Genomic DNA, 24,426 nt, shown 5'->3' with positions numbered 1-24,426 from the left:
TGAAATGTGACATCATCTGTACACAACTTAAATGTGTTTACCAACATTTTAAAAATGGACTTATGCATAAGTAACATTGAAAAAGTAAGCTCATTTTCTTGCATGAGTATCATGTATGAATGCTGACAAATACATGAAAGTTTGCAATGTGTTTAATGCCTTAGCAGTAGATATGGTAGGCACATATTAAGTCTTTTGCATGCCTGAACCATAGTTGTCAAATGCGCCAAACCTTTTAGCTTACTTTTACAACTAAGGGTTGATCATAAAGTTTGACATATTACCAATACATTGTAGTTTTACTGCAGTAAAAAATTAAATGACTTAATTATTGGCTCATATGCTGATACAATTTGTGAGGCCTTAGGAATTTATATCGACTATGAAGCTATATAAACCATGTAAACTGGAAATAAATGGATAGTTCACTGTGACATCAAAATGCACCACAGGATATGTCACACCATCTACTGTCTTTGGTTCTCTCTAGTGCATTATCTTCTGTGTGCTGGTTCTCAAAATTCTCATTCAGAACCTAAAAAAAGATATATATATATATATATATATATATATATATATATATATATATATATATATATATATATATATATATATATATGTATATATATATATATATATATATACACATATACATACACACTTTTAACTATGGTTCTGTACATATTGTGAAAATTAATACTATACTCTCCACACACTGAATGGACATTAGTATTCACACTCACAAGCAATGGGTTGTGGGTTTGACTCTGACCTAGACCGTCATCCACTGACAGTTGTGTATATTCTGGCAAACATGGTAATTTACTCTCAGTGCCTCAACACAAAGGGGGTAATTAGCCATTACAATTAAACACAATACATCAAGTACTCACAACATTTTGGCTTTAGCAGAAAACTTGTTTTGTCATTATTATTATTGTTGAATAGGCATGAAATAAGCATGGACATGCAAATGATTTTTTTTGCAGGGGGGTAATAATGGGGCAGTGGGCAAAACTGAACTTTGAGGGTCACAAATACACACACACACACACACAGTGGTAAAGCAGGATTCATTTTGGGGGGTAGGGGTGGGGCTATTATGGTTTGCAAACATCTTCCCACTAAAACTGCCCTCTCCCATTGATCATTCTTTTGCTAGGTATATTTGTGGTGAGGGGTAGGGGCTGACAACCAATAATATAGCAAGATAAAGATGTATATATGTTTTACCATTGCTAGCTCTTGCTTCTGTTCAAGCTTCTCTGGGTCTGCATGTTGTTAGCCCTGCCGTAACCCATGGTTTCTGTTGATCTGGTGTTCACAGACTCAGTCATCTGGCAAGAAAGCATGCCTGGTATTGCATTTGTCAGGAGTCATCTGATGGTTGTAATACCAAGTGACTCTTTAATTTTATAGATGGTATCAAAATCATCGTCTCTCAAATGGTCACTGCAGACTATCTTGCCTGTCACCGGTCTAATAATACATGGTACCATCTACTGAATGCAACTAATAACAAAAGTAGAAATGCATAGTTCCCTACAGCATGCCCTTCTGCTTTGTCTTATGGAAATTGCCGAGCGCGAAATCGGCTAGAAGCGTTTTTTTCTTGTGTAATAAAAAATTGATATTTTGTGGTCATTATTTTCATTAATGATTAGGTATTTGACATAATACCTTTAAAAATCACATATAGAAGATTAAAATTATCATATAATTAAATGTTGTGTGAGCACACTAGTAGACCTTTAAAGTTTCATGGCAATCCTCAATGTTGGGAGGAAAAGCAATAGCAAACTTATGTTAGTGGACAGACAAACAACAGATGGACAGTAGATGACCATCCCATAAGCTCTATTTTTTTTGGGGGGGGATAACAGTATCTCTGTGTGACGGTTGATTCATATCATTTGTATCAAGCTGACAAGTTTTGAGTGCAGGATGCTTTTTCAAACATTTTCATCTAAAGTGCAATAGCTGTTGTAAAGAAAAGAACGTTAAAAATAAATGTTACTGTAACAGTACAATGCACTAAACATAATGGAGATTGAATGAATGACGATAGACAACATGTAATGGATGCATACATACATTAAGAGCCATGACAACTGAAAACCAGTTCTTCTATACAAATAAGAATTATCTGTAATGACAAGGGAATAACATGAACTCACTTGTTATGGGGACTCCAATCACAGCCAAAGACAGGACCTGGATGTTTGTACTTCTTTAACAGCTCTCCATCTACCTGTCTGATGATGCTAAATTATACGAAGAAAACAGCAACGTTTTTTTACACCATCTACCTGTCTGATAATGCTAAATTACATGAAGAAAAGAGCAACTTTTTTTACACCATCTACCTGTCTGATGATGCTAAATTACATGAAGAAAATAGCAATTTTTTTTTTACACCATCTACCTGTCTGATGATGCTAAATTACATGAAGAAAACAGCAACTTTTTTTTACAGTTTATAACACCTTACTGAGCAACAATATTTCCACTGCAAAATTTTGCTGAGAAAGGGCAATTTCTTGACCATTCCTTTGCTAGAAAGTTTCTTTGGAAGAATATTCATCAAGTTCTCAAAAACTCCTATATTAAAATTCTCAAAACTAATAACATCAATTTCTGCATTTTTTAATAAAAACATACGTTTTTCAGAATTTAATAAAGTGTATATATTGTATATGACAAAATGTACAAGCAAACTTTTTGCAAGATACATGAAACAGTCTCCTTTTTTCCATGACTGTTGGTATAAATTTTCTGATAGGTGAAAATTAACTTTAACATAGGACCACACCGACATACTATTTCATAGCAAAGTTGAACAAAAGCCATCTAGAGATTACATATTTGCTCCAGTCTCCCATATGTAAAGACTCCTACTAAATTTATCCTATATTCCAGCTTGTGTAAAGACTCCTACTAAATGTATCCTATGTTCCAGCTTGTGTAATGACTCCTACTAAATGTATCCTATATTCCAGCTTGTGTAAAGACTCCTACTAAATGTATCCTATATTCCAGCTTGTGTAAAGACTCCTACTAAATGTATCCTATGTTCCAGCTTGTGTAAAGACTCCTACTAAATGTATCCTATGTTCCAGCTTGTGTAAAGACTCCTACTAAATGTATCCTATGTTCCAGCTTATGTAAAGATTCCTACTAAATGTATCCTATATTCCAGCTTGTGTAAAGATTCCTACTAAATGTATCCTATATTCCAGCTTATGTAAAGATTCCTACTAAAGGTATCCTATATTCCAGCTTGTGTAAAGACTCCTACTAAATGTATCCTCCTATCCTAAATGTATTCTAGCTTGTGTAAAGACTCCTACTAAATGTATCCTATATTCCTGCTTATGTAAAGATTACTACTAAATGTGTCTTATATTCCAGCTTATGTAAAGATTCATACTAAATGTATCCTATATTCCACCTTGTGTAAAGACTCCAAAGGAATGTGTCCTATATTCAAGCTTATGTAAAGATTCCTACTAAATGAATCCTATATTTCAGCTTATGTAAAGACTCCAAATGAATGTGTCCTATATTCCAGTTTATCTACTGTATGTATCCTATATTCCAGCTTAGTACGTAAATACTCCAACTGAATGTGTCCTATATTCCAGCTTATCTACTGAATGTATCCTATATTCCTGCTCAAGTAAAGATTCCTACTAAATGTATCCTATGTTCCAGCTTGTGTAAAGACTCCTACTACATGTATCCTATGTTCCAGCTTATGTAAAGATTCCTACAAAATGTATCATATATTCGAGCTTTTGTAAAGATTCCTACTAAATGTATCCTATATTCCAGCTTATGTAAAGATTCCTACTAAATGTATCCTATATTCCAGCTTGTGTAAAGACTCCTAATAAATGTATCCTATATATCCTATATTCCAGCTTGTGTAAAGACTCCTACTAAATGTATCCTATGTTGCAACTTGTGTAAAGATTCCTACTAAATGTATCCTATATTCCAGCTTGTGTAAAGACTCCTACTAAATGTATCCTATATTCCAGCTTGTGTAAAGACTCCTACTAAATGTATCCTATATTCAAGCTTGTGTAAAGACTCCTAATAAATGTATCCTATGTTGCAGCTTGTGTAAAGATTCCTACTAAATGTATCTTATATTCCAGCTTGTGTAAAGACTCCTACTAAATGTATCCTATATTCCAGCTTGTGTAAAGACTCCTACTAAATGTATCCTATATTCCAGCTTGTGTAAAGACTCTTAATAAATGTATCCTATGTTGCAGCTTATGTAAAGACTCCTACTAAATGTATCCTATGTTCCAGCTTATGTAAAGATTCCTACTAAATGTATCTTATATTCCAGCTTGTGTAGATTCCTACTAAATGTATCCTATATTCCAGCTTGTGTAAAGTCTGTAAATGAATGTGTCCTATATTCAAGCTTATGTAAAGATTCCTACTAAATGTATCCTATGTTCCAGCTTGTGTAAAGACTCCTACTAAATGTATGCTATGTTCCAGCTTATGTAAAGATTCCTACTAAATGTATCCTATATTCCAGCTTATGTAAAGATTCCTACTAAAGGTATCCTATATTCCAGCTTGTGTAAAGACTCCTACTAAATGTATCCTATATTCCAGCTTGTGTAAAGATTCCTACTAAATGTATCCTATATTCCAGTTTATGTAAAGATTCCTACTAAATGTATCCTATGTTGCAGCTTGTGTAAAGATTCCTACTAAATGTATCCTATATTCCAGCTTATGTAAAGATTCCTACTAAATGTATCTTATATTCCAGCTTGTGTAAAGATTCCTACTAAATGTATCCTATATTCCAGCTTGTGTAAAGTCTGTAAATGAATGTGTCCTATATTCAAGCTTATGCAAAGATTCCTACTAAATGTATCCTATATTTCAGCTTACATAAAGACTCCAAATGAATGTGTCCTATATTCCAGTTTATCTACTGTACATATCCTATATTCCAGCTTACGTAAAGACTCCAAATGAACGTGTCCTATATTCCAGCTTATCTACTGAATGTATCCTATATTCCTGCTCAAGTAAAGATTCCTACTAAATGTATCCTATATCCCAGCTTATGTAAAGATTCCTACTAAATGTATCCTATGTTTCAGCACTCTCAATCTTATAGTAATGTTAGTACTTTATTTACTACTTGTGCTGCACTTTGTTTCTAAGGTAACATAAGAAATATTAAATGCTGATAATTCTATGTATCAAAAGGCACTGCTACACACAATTTGGTTAACATGTGTACTGTGTTTGGTTGAAATTTCGTAAACAATATGCTCCAGAAATGAAAATGTTAATGTACGGACACATAGTGATAGCAACACCCCCACCACTCCCACATTACATACTAGAGATATATAAAAACAGAAAGATGGAGACATCTACATCCTTTCCCCTGTCAAACTGTCAGTTAAGATATAGAATAATCTGTCAAGAATGTATGTATAAGAAATTCATATTTTAAAAAAACTATTCACAAAACACAACAACATAAATATACTAAAACTTGAGAATTTTGAAGGTTATCAAGATCACTGCTCTAATATGCTTATCCATTTTTAATAGCAGTCTCTTACATAATACTTTTAGTTCTGGACCAGAAACAAAAGTGTAAATAATAGATAAATGGAGAGACTAATATAAAAAATCATTAAATTTATTTAAACTGAAGAATTGTTAATAACAAAAGACACTGTGGACTGACAATCTAACATGTGTACTAAGAGTGACAGAGATATGCTTAATGGCTTTTTAGTTATACTTCAGAAATGAAAGTGTGAATGATGGATGGATTGATAAATGGTCAAAAATGTTGAAATATTGATAATAAAAAATTGCAGTCCAGTATGTGTTCCTAATTTCACAGAAATATCTAATAGATTTGGCTTTTAACCCTGGAAATGAAAGTGTGGATAATGAATTGATGTACGTAAAATTTGGCAAAACTGAAAACAACACTGAAACTTAAGAACTCTTAAAGGCAAAAGGCACATAAAGAATACCTGTCCGTAAAGGATACAGTATTCACTGAATGGATTCAATAAGTGTACCAAGTTTGAGAGCACATGTGGACCAACAGACCAATAAGTGTACCAATCTTGATAGCAAATGGCAGATGTGGACCATTAGTCCAATAAGTGGACCAAGTTTGATAGCAAAAGGCACAGCTGGACCACAATCACAATAAGTGTACCAAGTTTGAGAGCACATGTGGACCAATAGATCAATAAGTGTACCAAGCTTGATAGCAAATAAAACATTTGGACCATTAGTCCTATAAGTGTACCAAGTTTCATAGTAAATGACACATGAGGACCACTAGCCCAATAAATGTACCAAGCTTGATAGCAAATAACACATTTGGACCATTAGTCCTATAAGTGTACCAAGTTTCATAGTTAATGACACATGAGGACCACTAGCCCAATAAATGTACCAAGTTTCATAGTAAAAGGCACATGTGCATCATTAGTCCAATAAATGTACTAAGTTTCACAGCAAATGACACAAGGACCACTAGCACAATAAGTGTACCAAGTTTCATAGCAAAAGGCACATGTGGATCATTAGTCCAATAAATGTACTAAGTTTCATAGTAAATGACACATGAGGACCACTAGCCCAATAAATGTACCAAGTTTCACAGTAAAAGGCACATACGGATCATTAGTCCAATAAATGTACTAAGTTTCATAGCAAATGACACGAGGACCACTAGCCCAATAAATGTACCAAGTTTCATAGTAAAAGGCACATATGGATCATTAGTCCAATAAATGTACTAAGTTTCATAGCAAATGACACGAGGACCACTAGCCCAATAAATGTACCAAGTTTCATAGTAAAAGGCACATATGGATCATTAGTCCAATAAATGTACTAAGTTTCATAGCAAATGACACGAGGACCACTAGCCCAATAAATGTACCAAGTTTCATAGTAAAAGGCACATATGGATCATTAGTCCAATAAATGTACTAAGTTTCATAGCAAATGACACGAGGACCACTAGCCCAATAAATGTACCAAGTTTCATAGTAAAAGGCACATATGGATCATTAGTCCAATAAATGTACTAAGTTTCATAGCAAATGACACAAGGACCACTAGCACAATAAATGTACCAAGTTTCATAGCAAAAGGCACATGTGGATCATTAGTCCAATAAATGTACTAAGTTTCATAGCAAATGACACTAGGACCACTAGCACAATAAATGTACCAAGTTTCATAGCAAAAGGCACATGTGGACCATTAGCCCTATAAATGTACCAAGTTTCATAGCAAATGACACGAGGACCACTAGCCCAATAAATGTACCAAGTTTCATAGTCAAAAGCACACGAGGACCATTAGTCCAATAAGTGTACCAAGTTTCATAGTAAAAAGCACATGTGGACCATTAGTCCAATAAGTGTACCAAGTTTCATAGCGATATCTTAAACAGTCTGAGAACTATGCTCTGAACACAAAACTCGTTATGACCAGACATACAGAGTGATGTAGCAATATGTATATCCCTGCTTATAAAAATGGGAGAATAACAACAATGAAAGGTATTTTGTTGGGGAAACAAGAGTACCATGAACATTATACACCTGTCCTGTGTTTAATATTCCTGTATGTAGGCTCTAGCAGGGTGTAGCTAACTCAGAACAGTATTAACCAATGGCTCTTAATAGGCCTGACCTTTAACCTTAACCCTAAAACCTTGCTCAAAATGTAGGACCAATTGTGAAATTCAGAGTTGCTGAAAGATGTCTCTGTGACCTTTAGATGTTTAAACCACTGTCAGATCCTCTTCAAAGTTTCATACCCTTATTAATTAAAGTTTATTTTACATGAAACTATTTCCCTGGCCTGTATCAGTGTCCTTGACCTTGGATTTAAATATGCTAAAATCAATATGTTTCTATCTTTCCCAAAGTATACTCCATCAACAATGTCCTAAATTTGGTATAGTTAAATTAGTATCTTTGAGATGCAACCGCATTCCAATTTTCATGAATAATAGTGAAACAGGATGCAAGATGTTGAGTGTGCAACAAATATAAAGCCAAAAATACAAATAACTTAAGTGTGAAACTTGAGTCACATTAAAATAGTTTTTGCATGAGTTTGTTATCACTGAGATCTATCCACAAACCAATTTGCAAATGTGTAAGTGAAAAAGGGTCTAAGATATTGAGTGTATAAACAACACTTGAAAATACAAATGTCACTCAAGAGTGAAAATTAGGTCAAACTGACTTAGTTTTCCTATAACGAAGGTGTAACGAATAAACAGCTAAAAATATAAACATGACTGAAGCATGCAAAATTATGTCAGTGACTTAGTTTGGCTATGGCTGACTTATTCTTCCCATGATGCATGTACAGACAATGTTTCATAAATGCAGGAGAAATAGGGTTGAAGATATTGAAGCGGATAACAAAACACTGATAGGGTAGGAATGAATGAACAATGAAGTATATGAATGAGCAAACAACAATATCTTCTCCCAACTCTGTTGATGAGAATATAAAAGAAAAAGGTCTATAAAATATATAGATACCAGTAACCATCTCCACCACAGGACATAATTCTTCTGGAGTCATGCTGGTTCCATGCTACTGTATATACAGGATTCTTCCCATGCTGAAAATCACATTTAAATTCATTTAAAACTGCTCTATTTTACCAAAGTACTCTACATGTTTTCATCACAGCCAAGAAAATTCTGAATAAGAACTGACTTGATACCCTTCATCATGGTCAAAGGGATCTTCAACAAAACATTTTCTTCCCAGTGTAGTTAAAAGTTAAATAACTCTAAACACTCTAAGACTTACTGTTTCAGCTGTGCTAAAACATCTCATGTTTCCATTATAGTCAAGAAATGGAAAACTCCTAATGTTTTCTTCATTGTCAAAAAGCTGGGATTCATGAGAAAAACCTTGCAAAACCTCCCCCCCCCCACAAAAAACCCGTACTGTCTGAGCAGTAAATAAAAAATGATTCTCAAAAAATAATCTTAAAGTTTCCATCATAGTCCAAAAATATCTTGATGAAGAACTCTAAATTTATTAATGTGTTCTTACTGCAGACAAATCATCTACCTACCCATAAATAACTTGAAATGTTAAATTCAGGATATAATTAATTTAAGGCTGCAAACTTATTGCCCAGTCATTAGTCATTGTGCTATTGGAGACTACACAGTAAAGCATTGATAACCTGCACATTTCAGATCAGGTCCTCTGCAGTCATGAATCTGATCCCAGCTTCTAACATATACAGTGATACATGATCACTTATCATGAGTGGTTCTCTGGGTTACTCCTTCTTAACAACAACATCACATCAACATATGTGACATCAAGGGTGTGTGGTACAAATTACCAGTGAAAAAACCTGTCTAGTTGACATTAAATAAAGTTTTTTTTAATACTCAACAGCTATAATTTTATTTGCATTGAACCATTTCTTGTTCATGGGATTGTTTGATCTATTTCCCTTTAAGCGCAATTATGGTCAATAGTTGCAGTAACATGCATATAAAAGGCATTTACTATTTGAAAAATTAATCTGCATTTTCACAAAGATGAAAGTGTTTTTGATTATCTGTGTCTGATCAAAATTTCTTAGGGTTGAAGTTTATCCTGGTAATTCAATTTAATGTGTAACTTCAATTTGCACTTATTTTTGTGAAAGCCTTAAGTCAATTAGATAATAAAAATATTAATTTTATAATAATAAATAGAAAAGAACAAACTAATTGTGGCTCACTGCTGTAGATAATAAAACAATAATGTTAATAGTTATGAAGGGGAAAAAAATAACAGTGGCTCACTGCTTTAGACAACCATGTGTTCTATTCCACTCAGCCTATGACCTTGGGCAAAATAACACCTGGTTGTCCACTGCACCTTGGTGCAAATAGTTTGATCTGTTTCCTGCATTAGCATTAAAAAAAAAACTATAAACTTAAATGACAAAGCACTGCAGCTCTCTTTCTTGTACCTCTTTCTCATACAGCTTTCTTATATTTCTTTCTTATACCTCTTTCTCATACCTCTTACTCGTACCTCTTTCTTATTAATCTTTCTCATACCTCTTTCTTATACCTCTTTATCGTACTTCTTTCTCATACCATTTTCTTGTACCTCTTTATCGTACCTCATTAAATCTTTTGATGACTCGACCCTTTCGGATATCCCAGATGAAAATTCCAAGTTTACTTGTGCAGGCCACGATACAGTTCAGATCAGCAGGGGCCCAAGATATGGAGTAAATAACTCCTTCATTCCCTGAGGATGAGTGTACCTGATCACGGAAAGGATGTATGCATGTACAAGGTTTAACAGCCCATCAAAACAACACTGGATATATACTGCTAATCAAAAATTTGCAACTTGAAAAGGTAAACCCTTCCAAACAAAATGTAAATATGCAGTCTTAAAAGATCAAAGGTAAAGATAATACAATTCTTTCAGAGGTAATATAGAGAATAAAAGATAGGTAAATATAGAGAATAAAAGATAGGTAAATATAGAAAATAAATGATAGGTTAATATAGAAAATAAATGATAGGCAATATAGAAAATAAAAGATAGGCAATATAGAGAATAAAAGATAGGTAATATAGAGAATAAAAGATAGGCAATATTGAGAATAAAAGATAGGCAATATAGAGAATAAAAGATAGGCAATATAGAAAATAAATGACGGGCAATATAGAGAATAAAAGATAGGCAATATAGAGAATAGAAGATAGGCAATATAGAGAATAAAAGATAGGCAATATAGAGAATAAAAGACAGGTAATATAGAGAAAAGAAGATAAGCAATATAGAAAATAAATGATAGGCAATATAGAGAATAAAAGATAGGCAATATAGAGAGTAAAAGATAGGCGATATAGAGAATAAAAGATAGGCAATATAGAGAATAAAAGATAGGCAATATAGAAAATAAATGATAGGCAATATAGAAAATAAAAGATAGGAAATATAGAGAGTAAAAGATAGGCAATATAGAGAATAAAAGATAGGCAATATAAAAAATAAATGATAGGCAATACAGAAAATAAATGAGAATGGTAATATCAATCCTTAAAATATAGGCCTGGAAATAAATGCATTATATAAACTCCATTCTTTTAAAAGGTTCGAAATTATCTATGGTAGTACATCATTATATGGCTGCATACTGAGTACACATGAAAATACTTGTCTCACTTAAAAGATATCTGTTAATGTAAAAGAGGTCTGTCAATGTAAAAGACATCTGTCATTGTAAAAAACGTCTGTCAATGTAAAAGACATCTGTCATTTGTAAAATATATATATCAATGTAAAAGATGTCTATCATTGTAAAAGACATCTGTGAAATAAGGACAGAGGAAGCTAACTCTTACTCCATATGAACCATGTAACACATTAAAACATTCCAGCGACAGGATGACATGCAAAACACATGATTCTTTACCACCAAAACCCCTGGCATGTTTTTTTTATTATTTTAAATATAATCTTATAAATCTGGCAATATGGCAGGCATGATTAAAGAAGACATTTATTTGTCATTTATCTGGATACAGTAAACATTTTAGAGATAGGTAACTTTTATTTGGGTAGTAACCATGCAACCATTTTATTTTCTGAGAAGGAAATTGATTTTCTGTGACTAAAATCCTGGTGCATATTTCTTGGGATAAAAAATTACTTCCTCTGTCTGTCTATATCTCTCTTCCACGTTGAATAATTGCTCAGAATCCACTTGGCCAGTCAGGCAAGTACAAAAATGTTACTTACCCCAGGAATAAACTTGTAGTCAAGCAGTTATTATTGAAATATAAATGCTGACAATGTTAATGACCTAAATTTATCATGCAAAAGATTGTTTTCTGGAACTTGATATGTAATTCCTCTAAACCGGTTGAAAGTAATTATATAATGAGATCAGTCTGAAGTGTGAGAGGCAAGTGCTTGCAAGGCCTTGATCAACCAAATGGAAAACAAACTATTTGAACAAATTATGGACCTTCAATACAAACTTCCAGTAAGCACAAAGTGTGGACCTTCAATACAAACTTCCAGTACAAAGTGTGGACCTTCAATACAAACTTCAGTACAAAGTGTGGACCTTCAATACAAACTTCCAGTACAAAGTGTGGACTTTCAATACAAACTTCCAGTACAGAGTGTGGACATTCAATACAAACTTCCAGTACAAAGTGTGGACATTCAATACAAACTTCCAGTAAGTACAAAGTGTGAACATTCAATACAAACTTCCAGTACAAAGTGTGGACATTCAATACAAACTTCCAGTATAAAGTGTGGACATTCAATACAAACTTCCAGTACAAAGTGTGGACATTCAATACAAAATTCTAGTACAAAGTGTGGATATTCAATACAAAATTCCAGTACAAAGTGTGGACCTTCAATACAAACTTCCAGTACAAAGTGTAGACATTCAATACAAACTTCCAGTACAAAGTGTAGACCTTTGATACAAACTTCCAGTACAAAGTGTAGACATTCAATACAAAATTCTAGTACAAAGTGTGGACATTCAATACAAAATTCCAGTACAAAGTGTGGACCTTCAATACAAACTTCCAGAACAAAGTGTGGACCTTCAACACAAAAATTCCAGTACAAAGTGGGGACCTTCAATACAAAATTCTAGTACAAAGTGTGGACCTTCAATACAAACTTCCAGTACAAAGTGTAGACCTTCAGTACAGAATTCCAGTACAAAGTGTGGACATTCAATACAAACTTCCAGTACAAAGTGTGGACATTCAATACAAACTTCCAGTACAAAGTGTGGACATTCAATACAAACTTCCAGTACAAAGTGTGGACCTTCAATACAAAATTTAAGTACAAAGTGTACACTTTCAATACAAACTTCCAGTAAGTACAAAGTGTGGACCTTCAATACAAAATTCCAGTACAAAGTGTGGACATTCAATACAAGCGTTTTTGTAAAAAGTGTCAACCTTCAATGCAAACTTTCAGTATAAGTGTGGACTTTCAATAAACAAAGTGTGCAATATTCTCCACAGAACATCTTTTTGTTAATAAGAAACACTGGCCAGCTCCAATTGAAAATTCGCTTGACCCCTGAAGATTTTCATTTGCCATTTCAAAGCAAAACATATGAGTTTTCTACCACTGCCAACATACCTGGTTGGAAAAAAAAGTCATTGTCTTTGATAAGGAAACATTTTTTAAGAACTATCTCAACATGAAGGCAAATCCCAAGCCTGATGGCAGCTTGCATTCTAACTGGTTTAAAACTGACAAAGAAAATTTAAATTTTAAGTTAAGTATGTATGCAAATGAACTGCCATAATTATACACAATAAACTATATTGTAATATTGAAAAATACTGAATTATAGTTGCTTTCAATGAACAGAATAGAACAAATCAAAATGTAATAAAATAACATTTTGTGTTACCGCTGTAAAGGTATTGATATCCCAGACTTTGATTGTTCCATCAAAACTTCCAGTTGCCAGCAAATCTGGATCTTCTGGATGGAACTTGCAATCAAATATTGTCTCCACATGACCCTGAATTGAGAAGTATTAAAATAACATTCAAAATGAAGTTGTCTCTGCTAAAAACATAACTGTTTCCTCTCAGCCACAAAATCTAAACAAGAATTTTGTAGCAAGCTACTTTGTCCCTTTTACACATTTCTCCATTACTCATTCCCAGTAGGCCTTACCCCTTAATAAAATCTACTAAAGGCGTGGATTTCATGAACATAACTTGATTCTGGACCAAAAGATCAAGACTCGCCATAAAAGAGAGAAAGATTTACCAAGGCCCAGTTTAAATTTAGATAATAATAATAATAAAAATGAGGACTTTGTATAGCGCCTAATCTTTAGAAGCTCTAAGTGCTTTACAACATTAGACAGCACCTATAAGATAAAAAAACATAATAATATTATTACAAAAACAAACACCATGAAATTAGAAAAAAATAAAAAAATACAAAACATGCTGAGTATATTTTAGGTAGGAAACATTATTAGGTCTTTAAGTTTGTTCTTGCAGTCGAAATAAGTGAGTTTTGAGAGCACTCTTGAATGTGATCACTGTGTCTTTGTGTCTAAGTTCAATGGGCAATTCATTCCACATTGCTGGGCCCTGGTATGCAAAAGAACGCTGTCCATATGACTTTGTTTTCATAGTGGGAATATTGAGTATACAATTGTCAGAAGAGGAGAGCAAGTATCTTGCTGGTGTGTACACATGGATGAGGTAGGATAGGTATGTTGGACTAGAGTCCATCAGTGAAATGTAGCACAGAGAACAAATTTTGTGTTTGGTTCTGGATTGAATGGATAGCCAGTGTAGGGTACAGAGCAGTGGGGAGGTGTGCTCTGATCGGGGTATTCTAAGTATGATCCGAGCAGCTGTGTTTTGAACTTTTGAAGTTTTTGGAGTAGATATTGAGATGAACCAGACAGAATTGAGTTACAATAGTCCAGTCTTGAAAGTACAAATGAACACAGTGTTTTAGTGGCATCAACTGAAAGATATTTGCAAATTGAGCTGATGCATCTCAGTTCAAGATATGCAGCCTTGCATATGTTCATGACATGTTGGTGCAATGTGAGAGTACTGTCCAGAGTAACACCTAGGTTTCATACTGATTGTGTGAATTTAATGTTGGTGTTGCTGATATTTATTGTTTGAGGTAAAGGATATGAATGAGAAAGTTTTTGTGTTGTGATCAGAATGGCCTCAGTTTTATCATCATTAATCTGCAGCTTATTACATGTCATCCATGATTTCACATCAGAAATGCACCTCTCTACACCTTGGATGGTAGCATCAACTTCTGTTGGGTGGCAATATTTGTATATTTGGGTGTCATCAGCGTATAATTGGTGAGACGCTGGATGATGATCTATGACACTTGGGAGCGACTGAGTATACAGAATGAAGAGAACAGGTCCAAGAACAGACCCCTGTGGAACACCTCAACATAGATCAACTGGGCTGGAGTGTATTCCATTTGCAGATACAATTTGTGTCCTGTTGACCAAGTAGGACTTGAACCACAGTAAGGCTGTATCATGAATGCCAAATACAAGATGGAGATGGTGAAGTGATATATCATGGTCTATTGTGTCAAATGCTGCAGACAATCAAGATGTCATTGAGGTTTTGGTTTGGTCAGGTATTTTACAGCACACAAACACATAAATTTCATTAATGCAAAGGCCATTAAAGTGTCTTGCCCATGGAACACCCCAGTGGCTGATCAAGGATGGATGTGATGGAAAGGAGTTTAACCTGTACCCTTCTGGTTACAAGTCTGGCATACTAACCTCCAAGTCCCCATGCCACCGAGGAAAGGAGTTTAACCTGTACCCTTCTGGTCGCAAGTCTGGCATACTAACCTTCGAATCCCCATGGCACCGAGGAAAGGAGTTTAACCTGTGCCCTTCTGGTTACAAGTCTGGCATACTAACCTCCAAATCCCCATGCCACCGAGGAATGGAGTTTGACCTGTACCCTTCTGGTCGCAAGTCTGGCATACTAACCTCCAAATCCCCATGCCACCAAGGAAAGGAGTTTAACCTGTGCCCTTCTGGTTACAAGTCTGGCATACTAACCTCCGAATCCCCATGCCACCGAGGAAAGGAGTTTAACCTGTACCCTTATGGTCACAAGTTTGGAATACTAACCACCAAGTCCCCATGCCACCAAGGAAAGGAGTTTAACCTGTACCCTTCTGGTCACAAGTCTGGCATAGTAACCACCAAGTCCCCATGCCACAGATGAAAGGAGTTTAACATGTACCCTTCTGGTCACAAGTCTGGCATACTAACCTCCTAGTCCCCTTGCCACCGAGGAAAGGAGTTTAACCTGTACCCTTCTGGTCACAAGTCTAGCATACTAACCACTGAGTCCCCATGCCACCGAGGAAAGGAGTTTAACCTGTACCCTTCTGGTCACAAGTCTGGCATACTAACCACAGAATGTACAGTAGAAATTGTTTGTCCTAAAGTTCACTTTGACAACTAAACATTATATTGTTGCAATATTCATGTGAAAGGAGGATTACTGGATGCAGAAATTCTCATATTTACTGTAATGTATTTTGACTGGATATTTGCACTATTTGATCTGGAACAGACTATACAATTAAATTTAATTTTAAGTTGGAATTGCATCATATATATTGACTGCCTATATATGCTGTGGTTGGATAAAGTCTGGTCAGTTCGGAGTTATATCCACATTTTTCTTTGAACAGAGATGAGTTTATTAACTTCTATAAGACTAGTTAGCCTTTAAACCATGCTAAAGTATAGGGTGGATTCCATGTTACAGGTATACCTGCCCCTCCAACCATACACTCACTATCAACTGAGCAATACCCTTAGTTTTTCTTGTTGGTATTGCTTTTCTTCTCTTGGCATTTTACTCAGTTTTTCAAATGATGATATGTTATATGATGGTGATACGTTATACAGGACATAATAAGCACCTATGTTGATAAATTGGTCATATTCAGACAGACGAGATCATTTTTCCCCAATTCCCTTTCGTGACTTGAGTAACAAAATGGCCACCAAAACATTCATTGAAATAAAAAAAATTAGAAGGCAGTGTTAAAAACATTTTCCTATCATCGGAACCAACCAGTAAAGAGAGTACTGCACAATAATTTTATGTCCTTGTTTGTACCAATAAGAATTGCAGAAAGTGATATGAAAGACACTGTACTATAAAAAATATGAAACTGTACATACTATAGGAAGACTGTACCGACTATGTGATAATATGTAATCTCTCTCTCTCACATTTACAATAGCCTTAGTAGGCCAAAAACCTCTCAACATTAAAACTGTTTGAAGGTTCCAAGGGTTTCTGGCTTTTAGAGGTTGCACTGTATTTACATGTACAAACTTTGTCCATAAAAGAACAAATTTGTATTGTCCTTAGTGCCCTTTAAAGACGCAAGCTTCACTGCCAATGAATGGCTGAATCTTGTGTGGGTTGTTTTTGGCAGGAATTTCCAGACCATGGCATTGGAAACTTTGCTTGAATGATGTCATGTAACAAGTGGACATTTTAAGGTTTTTACAAGCTGCTGAATGCAGTCAATAGTAATTATTTTGAAACAGGGCAAAAAGGTGCATATGGTTCGTTGTGCTCTCAGAGTATAAATTACCTGTTTCCTGAGGAAGATCCATTTTTTCCTCCCTAAATTATAAAGCCCGACCCCTCCATCCCGAAAGGTGCAGACAATCTGGGCTGGAGGAAGGGCAAAATGAGTGTTAGTAACCATGGCTGGTGCCTGGGCCAAACTGGTTGAAGAAAGCACATTGGAATCAGAAGATGAGTCTTTCTCATCTGTCACTACTGTCGGAGTATTATCACATATTGTTTGAAGAACATGGAATCCACTCTTTTTTAGCCGAATGTTTTCAATTGGATTTGGTTTTGAAACATTCCACAACCTCAGAACACCAGTGAGTGAGTCTGAAATGCCAAGAAAAGGCATATTTTAACAAAATGATGATTATTAAGAAATGAAACAGCCAGAAGGCAGATAAGTTCACCTGTATATACATAAAGACGGATAAGTTCACCTGTATATACATAAAGACCTGTATATACATAAAGACATTAGAGATTTTAGTTATCTACATCATTATTATTATAATTCAAAATTAAAAAGTGCAAATGAAATAACTTGATTTCGAAGAAAACTTTTTAAAAAAAAGAAGAATCCACTTCTGTTAAACAACACTAAAAAAAGGATCCACTTCTGTTAAAACACACAAAAAAAGGATCCACTTCTGGTAAAACACAATAAACTCTCAGTCTTATTGTTATATATATATAGAAAAGAACTCAAATGTTTCAGGGCTAGTGCATGAACAAGTAACTCGTGTGAATTTCAATCCTATTCTATTAATAAAACACAGACACTTGTAATTATGCCATTAAAAATGCAGACCTTCAAAGGTTTTTTTCTTCATAACTTACCACCAGTGACAAACATTCCTGGGGCACTTGCCACCCAAGAGAGTGTGTGGACCCTTGTGGCTACACTGGGCAAATGGAAGCGCATGATTAATGTCACAGATACAGTGTCCACTAGGCGGACACCACTACTTTTGTTGCAGATCAGCAGATAGTCAGTAGATAAAGGGTCCCATTCTAGGGCTGTGACACAATCATTCTCCTCCTCTTCTTCCTCTTCTTTCTCTGGCTGTAGGACATGCTTTAACCCTTTTGACCCTGAAAGAGAAATCAACATGAATTTCAGTTTTAATCAAAGAGTCTGAATTGATGAAATATATGTGAAATAAGATAAAGAAATTAATAATTTTGATTCATGACAACTACCAGTTGATTCCTTATAGATATTACCAGTCAGCAGAAATCACAATAAACTGTGAATTCTGCCAGCTGCTGGCTTTTAATGAACACATGATAGATGACACAAACATGTCCGTGTTTACCCATCTGTGTATCTTACCTACCAATATATCTACATATAAATATATATCCCATCATCCACTGCACATGTGAACAAGTTTCAATGTGCCTTTCATGCTTTTACCCACAATCTTATCAACTGATTAGAACTGCATATTTTTCTGTTTTAATGATCCTGTAATATACATATACATTGATAATGTAATTCAACGTCAGTGTCTGAGATTCTGTTTCATATGTTTGATTGATTTTCTCCCATAATCTTTACTCATTGTCACAAAGTTCTGTAAGAAACAATGGTAACCATGGGATTTCCTCTAATTGAAGTTGCTGTTGTTCTTGTCAATTCTGAAACTCAGTTTTTAATTATGACATTGAGAAGAAGAAAAAACAAAATAAACAGCACATCTCAAATATTTTCCATCAAAGCCAAAAGTGTTAGTTTCAAAGACAATCTGTCTGACCCAACCCTATGATCCATACAATTTACTGTACTGGAGAATTAATTTATTATATTTATGTAAATTACCTACCAAACGTTTTACAGATACTTGCCTAAAATGTTCTTAACTAGTGCAATTTAAGCAAATAATATCATGTAAATGAAACAAATTAACTACATGTTTAACTGTAAAGGGTAAATTGACTTAAATGACACAATTCATTTTGCATGGGTATCAATATATCTTAGAATATTTGCAATGATATCAGTATACAGCACTCACTCACTATAAGACCCCTCATTATAACACTTTCCAGTTATAAGGAAGGTATGGTCATGGATCCAATTTTATGATGTAGTAAAATTATATGAATAATATACTTCATTGTAAGGTGGTTTAATGTAAAGCAGTATATTCTATGGCTCCATGGGCAACATAACGAGGGAGTGCTGTATGTGTTGATTGTAAAATCAACTGAATGTTCCAAGGCTCTTGGACACACACACACACACACACAATCGCTCACACAAACACACACACACACACACAGAGTTTCCTTGATTGTCTTATTCAAGTTCTTCATAATATATATCATGGTATTCTATACCTATTGATCTTAGTACATACAACAATGTTGAATACAAAGAAGACAACGATTTGATCTATGGTTAACTGTTATGTATATTTAATTTAATTGTTTGTTTGTTAGTTTAAAAAAAAAATTATATTCCATTATATGCTATTGTAATGTAACATTGTCTAATGGGCTTGACCTTGGCCAGAATTGAAATTAGTTCTGTTTGACCTAACTGACTTTTTTTAAAAATTATTTTTGATGTAAACAACTAATAATAGAAACAATGTAACTAGTTGCTGACCTTGTTCCAAAATCAGTGACAGTTTTTGTAAACAAATTTTATTATTTTTATATTATTTTTCTCACAGTAAGAATCATTAAGTTGGGTCAAGGTCATACCTGGACTACGTAATACAAAGCATGTGTCAATTGGTAAACAAACTTCCATTTTTCCAGAAGGATGAACTTTTGACCCCCATCCAAGAATTTGTTTTGCATCTTAAGTAGTCATATAGCTGAACTTCTGATAAGAATTCTATCAGTCGTGCTTTAACATCTGACATGTTAAGCTGCATTATGTTATGACTAGCTTGGGCTGAATTTTATTTTCTTCAAATTTTTTTCATTCAAGTGATTATTTTGTCTGAAAATACAAAAGTGCTCTGATATAATTCTTGGACAAAGGCATTTATTGGAATTTATATGGAATTCAAAAAGTGGAATAATAATTTATGTGATTCAACAAGAGACTTTTGACACATCAGTACAATGCTGACTATTACTAACATCATTGCCTTCCATCTTGAATTTCATCGGGATTTGAACTAAGATTCACTTAGAACTTTTCATTGGTAGCACTTGTGATTTTTAATTCTTGAATTATTTTTGGATTTAATTTATAAAACCTAAAGTTCTTTTTTCTCATTTTTCACTTTTTTGTATTCTAGGGAAATAAATTATTTGTTAAATTTTACAAATCTTGTTGTCTTCACTCTTTTCTGTTACTTATTTCAAGAGCATCGACAAGGAACATAACCAATGATGAGAAATCACTGTTGTGTCTTGAATATATTAACATAGGAAATAGTTGTTTTCCTATATATGTTAATACTGTTTTATTAAATAAATCTTCTTTCTTCTATATTTATTTGAGATATGTTATATACATTCAAGAGGTTCACCTTACTCGGTTCAAGTTAAATTAATGTGGTGTATTTCATATACATAAACTGCTCAAAATTAATTGTCTGTCTATCCAAGGCCTCGTTATTTTCACATATAACCGCAAGGAAATAAAGTTGCCAGTCCTTAAGTTTAGCTGATTTTTAAGCCGGATAAATTGCCGAAAAGTACTTCTACTGCTTTAAGTTTCAAACAATAATATCAACCTGTGACCACAGTGCCTCAAACAAGCCATCACTTTGACTTTAGTTTTGTTGCAAATCAGTCATGTGCAATCAGTAAAAGTCTATAATATCATTCTGATGTCACGAGTCATTGCAGGACTCAGGCCAAAATGCAAAATAAAACCTCTACTAGTATTGTATGTATTCGCTTATAATTCAAGTCAAACTACAAACAACAAAGATCCTCATCTGCCACAACATAATGTGCCTGCAGACTGGGGTATACATTTTTTGTTCTACTGATTACTCCTAGCAAACAACACAGACCCACATTTTGCAATGGCAGATCTGAGTGTGTAGTTTGCAGTTGGACTAAACATATAAGCAAGTAAATACGGTACTGCATTTTTTTTCAGAAAAAGTAAAGGTTGTCAAACAGCAACCATCATATATTATTCACACCTTATCCAGTAATCTTAAGTCACACAGAGAGACCATTTTGTCATATGTATAATTATATTTAAATGCCGACTGACCATGACATGTTAGTATGTCCTGCTATATTTCAAAATTACACAGTGGGGCCTACTGTCTTAAATGGAAACAATCTATTTTTGTAAATGATATTTAATTCATAAGAAAAAATGTTAATTACATACAAAGTCCAAGTGTAATTAAGACTACAGCTGGCTTGGAGAATTCTCAGGTAATACTACACTAAACAGGATCTGAGAGATAAAGGTAGCTCATATTCCTTTCTTATGACCATACAATTTGTCTCCAGCATTTCTGAAGCACTGTTGAAAGTGGCTAACTTGTCCGCTAGATAAAGGGGTTTGACATACTCAAGGTTTCTTTCAAGCACATTCAATAACACTTTTCTGGGATAATCCAGATGGGCAACTCAATTAAAATATGGGAGAGATTCGATCTAAATTAGACCGGACCCAGACAGCTGATCAAAAAGACTGCTTGTGTGTGGTGGAGAAATGTACATAAGCTTCAAGTTGTTTTCTTTCAACAGATAGTCAAATATCTAAGTACAATAGTTTTGATATAAAAGTTTCAGCTAATTGCTTTTGTATTTTCAATTTTGTCAATTTTTGTGGGGATCATACCAGTTCTGTATTATATCTGGAATTGTGTTGTGATGAAGGATGTTGCAACAAAGGACAGCAGTACCATGAAAATAAATCTAAAGGACATCTCCATACAAAGGACACTTGTCCAGTAAGAAATTATCATACAAGTCCTTTTATTATCCTTAAATGGACAAATTTCAATGTAAATGGCAACATACTGGGTACTGTGAATATTTTTATTTTTACAAGCACTACCAATATTTTCATGGCTTGACAAAATGAACTTTTATCAAGACCAGTGAGGTCATCTAGCATGGTATTGTCTTCATCATTTGTCAATGCTTCCTAAATAATATCTGGATGTTTAAAATTGCTGTATGTAGCACCCACAGATATTTAAAATTAGCATTTCATGAATAAAAATGTAAATTCATATGATAAGGTGCACACTCGGATCAAATCATAAGCTGGTATTTTAACAAGAATAATTTTTTTCTATCTAAATTCACAATTAACTGTTGAAAATTAATTCATTAATAGTCTGTTTCTCCAAAAATCAATTAACATTAATATTCAAGACACAATAAGATGCTCTATCTATCTATCCATATATATATATATATATATATATATATATATATATATATATATATATATATATATATATATATATATATATATGTATGCTGAGCTTGGAAAATTGTACTAAGTATTGGGAAGTTAATTAACTTAACATCATGAAAGTGAAAACCTGTATTCCAATTATTTCTTGCAGAGATGACTGTGTATTGCAAGATTGTAAATTGATCATGAATCTGGTTTACAAAAGGTGATGCTGAATAGATCAATTCTATGGAATGCTCTGATTTTCCCCAGAAATCCTTTTATTTCAAAACAATAACCACATGTATGCCACATGTAGGGGAATCTCTGTGCCATGTTTAACACATGTAAGGGAATCTCTGTACCAAGTTTACCATATATAAGGGCATCTCTGTACCAAGTTTACCACATGTAGGGGAATCTCTGTGCCAAGTTTACCACATGTAGGGGAATCTCTGTGCCAAGTTTACCACATGTATGGGAATCTCTGTGCCAAGTTTACCACATGTATGGGAATCTCTGTGCCAAGTTTACCACATGTAAGGGCATCTCTGTGCCAAGTTTACCACATGTATGGGAATCTCTGTGCCAAGTTTGCCACATGTAAGGGCATCTCTGTACCAAGTTTACCATGTTGACTATGAACTGATTGATAAGCAAGCACTTCCTATAATGAATCTCAATATTATGAATTCTTTGACAAAATGAATACCACCAACGTACTCCAGACAACACCTGACCATAAAGTAAATATTTTGCTAGAATTAATACCCTGTCGTAATTAATCATGCATATGGATCCCACATGGTTAATAATAATAATAATAATAATAATAATAATAATAATAACAATAATAATAATAAACTTTACTTCATGAGGATAACAGTTATAATGTACTATTCCTGGGTGATTTTTATTATTGTAAATATAAATTGCTACCCAATGTACAATGTTACTGTTATGAGACAGAACACATTTATTTTTAACTCCTCTAGTGTGGTATAATCTAAATTATGACCAGTGTGTTCCATATACTGGGCATTCTGACCCCCTGTATTCTCTTGGATTTGGAGTAACTGAATTGGGCAATCTAGGTTCCTGTTGATACATTTATATTTGTATAGGTACCACTCTATCACAAGTAATACCTGAAAGCAAAGCTGAAACACCCCACCCTATCTTAAGATTCATGATGAAGCCTATGAAAACATATAAAACAATATCTTGGAGGGGGGGTTAAAAACAAGGACATCTTTTGGACAATAAATAGTATGGTAAGAAAATGTTCAAAAAAAGACAATTGATTATTTTCAAGTTAGAAAACTGTTACTCTGAAAATGCAACTCAGGAATGGAAAGCTATTAATTCAAGTTAAAAGACTATGAATTTCAATCAGCTGGAAGTTTATCTCTGTCAAGTCCTTCTGTTTCTATCCCCATTCTCAATGACTAGACCAGGGTCTATTCTTCAACTGCCCATTTGGGAAGTGGGGAGGGATCCCCACACCCCTTATTTAAATAAAGGGAGTCAATGAAGGGACTGTATTATGTTCTACTGGCAGAAAAGATTTTTCTGGAATTCAAGATTACACAATTTATTTTTTTAAAGTTCTGAGTGCTGAAACCATTTCTGATATTCTTGATTGACAACATTTTCAAATCAGACAATGTAGCTGCCAGACTGGCTCCATTTTCATTTAAGACAAAATGGACACCATTAGAAAACTTGCGAAAACATTTAAGTTGATCCAACAATCCATTCAGGAGAATTAGTGACAATATTTTCAAACATTTTCATTATGGCAGTCATATTTAAGGTCAGAATGACATTATTTTCATTCAGCATACAGCATACTTA

The 24,426-nt window shown here is 34.1% G+C and overlaps 1 protein-coding gene across 1 annotated transcript in view; it reads right to left on the bottom strand.

Moving 5' to 3' along the window:
• The window catches only part of LOC149797705 (WD repeat-containing protein 17-like), a 122,301-nt gene that overhangs the window by 71,652 nt on the left and 26,223 nt on the right, over positions 1-24,426 (bottom strand). Inside the window, exons 4-9 of the mRNA XM_089962629.1 lie at positions 18,063-18,317; positions 17,242-17,552; positions 13,499-13,612; positions 10,199-10,345; positions 8,595-8,677; positions 2,178-2,264 (exon numbers count right to left, since the gene is read on the bottom strand). Of these exons, the coding sequence (XP_089818755.1) occupies positions 2,178-2,264; positions 8,595-8,677; positions 10,199-10,345; positions 13,499-13,612; positions 17,242-17,552; positions 18,063-18,317 (997 nt within the window). The remainder of the gene's footprint in view (positions 1-2,177; positions 2,265-8,594; positions 8,678-10,198; positions 10,346-13,498; positions 13,613-17,241; positions 17,553-18,062; positions 18,318-24,426) is intronic.

This window comes from Sinohyriopsis cumingii, chromosome 6, assembly GCF_028554795.1.
Source record: "Sinohyriopsis cumingii isolate HCF-2022 chromosome 6, ASM2855479v2, whole genome shotgun sequence".
Taxonomy (NCBI): domain Eukaryota; kingdom Metazoa; phylum Mollusca; class Bivalvia; order Unionida; family Unionidae; genus Sinohyriopsis; species Sinohyriopsis cumingii.
Note: the sequence above shows the minus strand (reverse complement) of the source record. Positions and strands in the feature narration are given on the sequence as shown.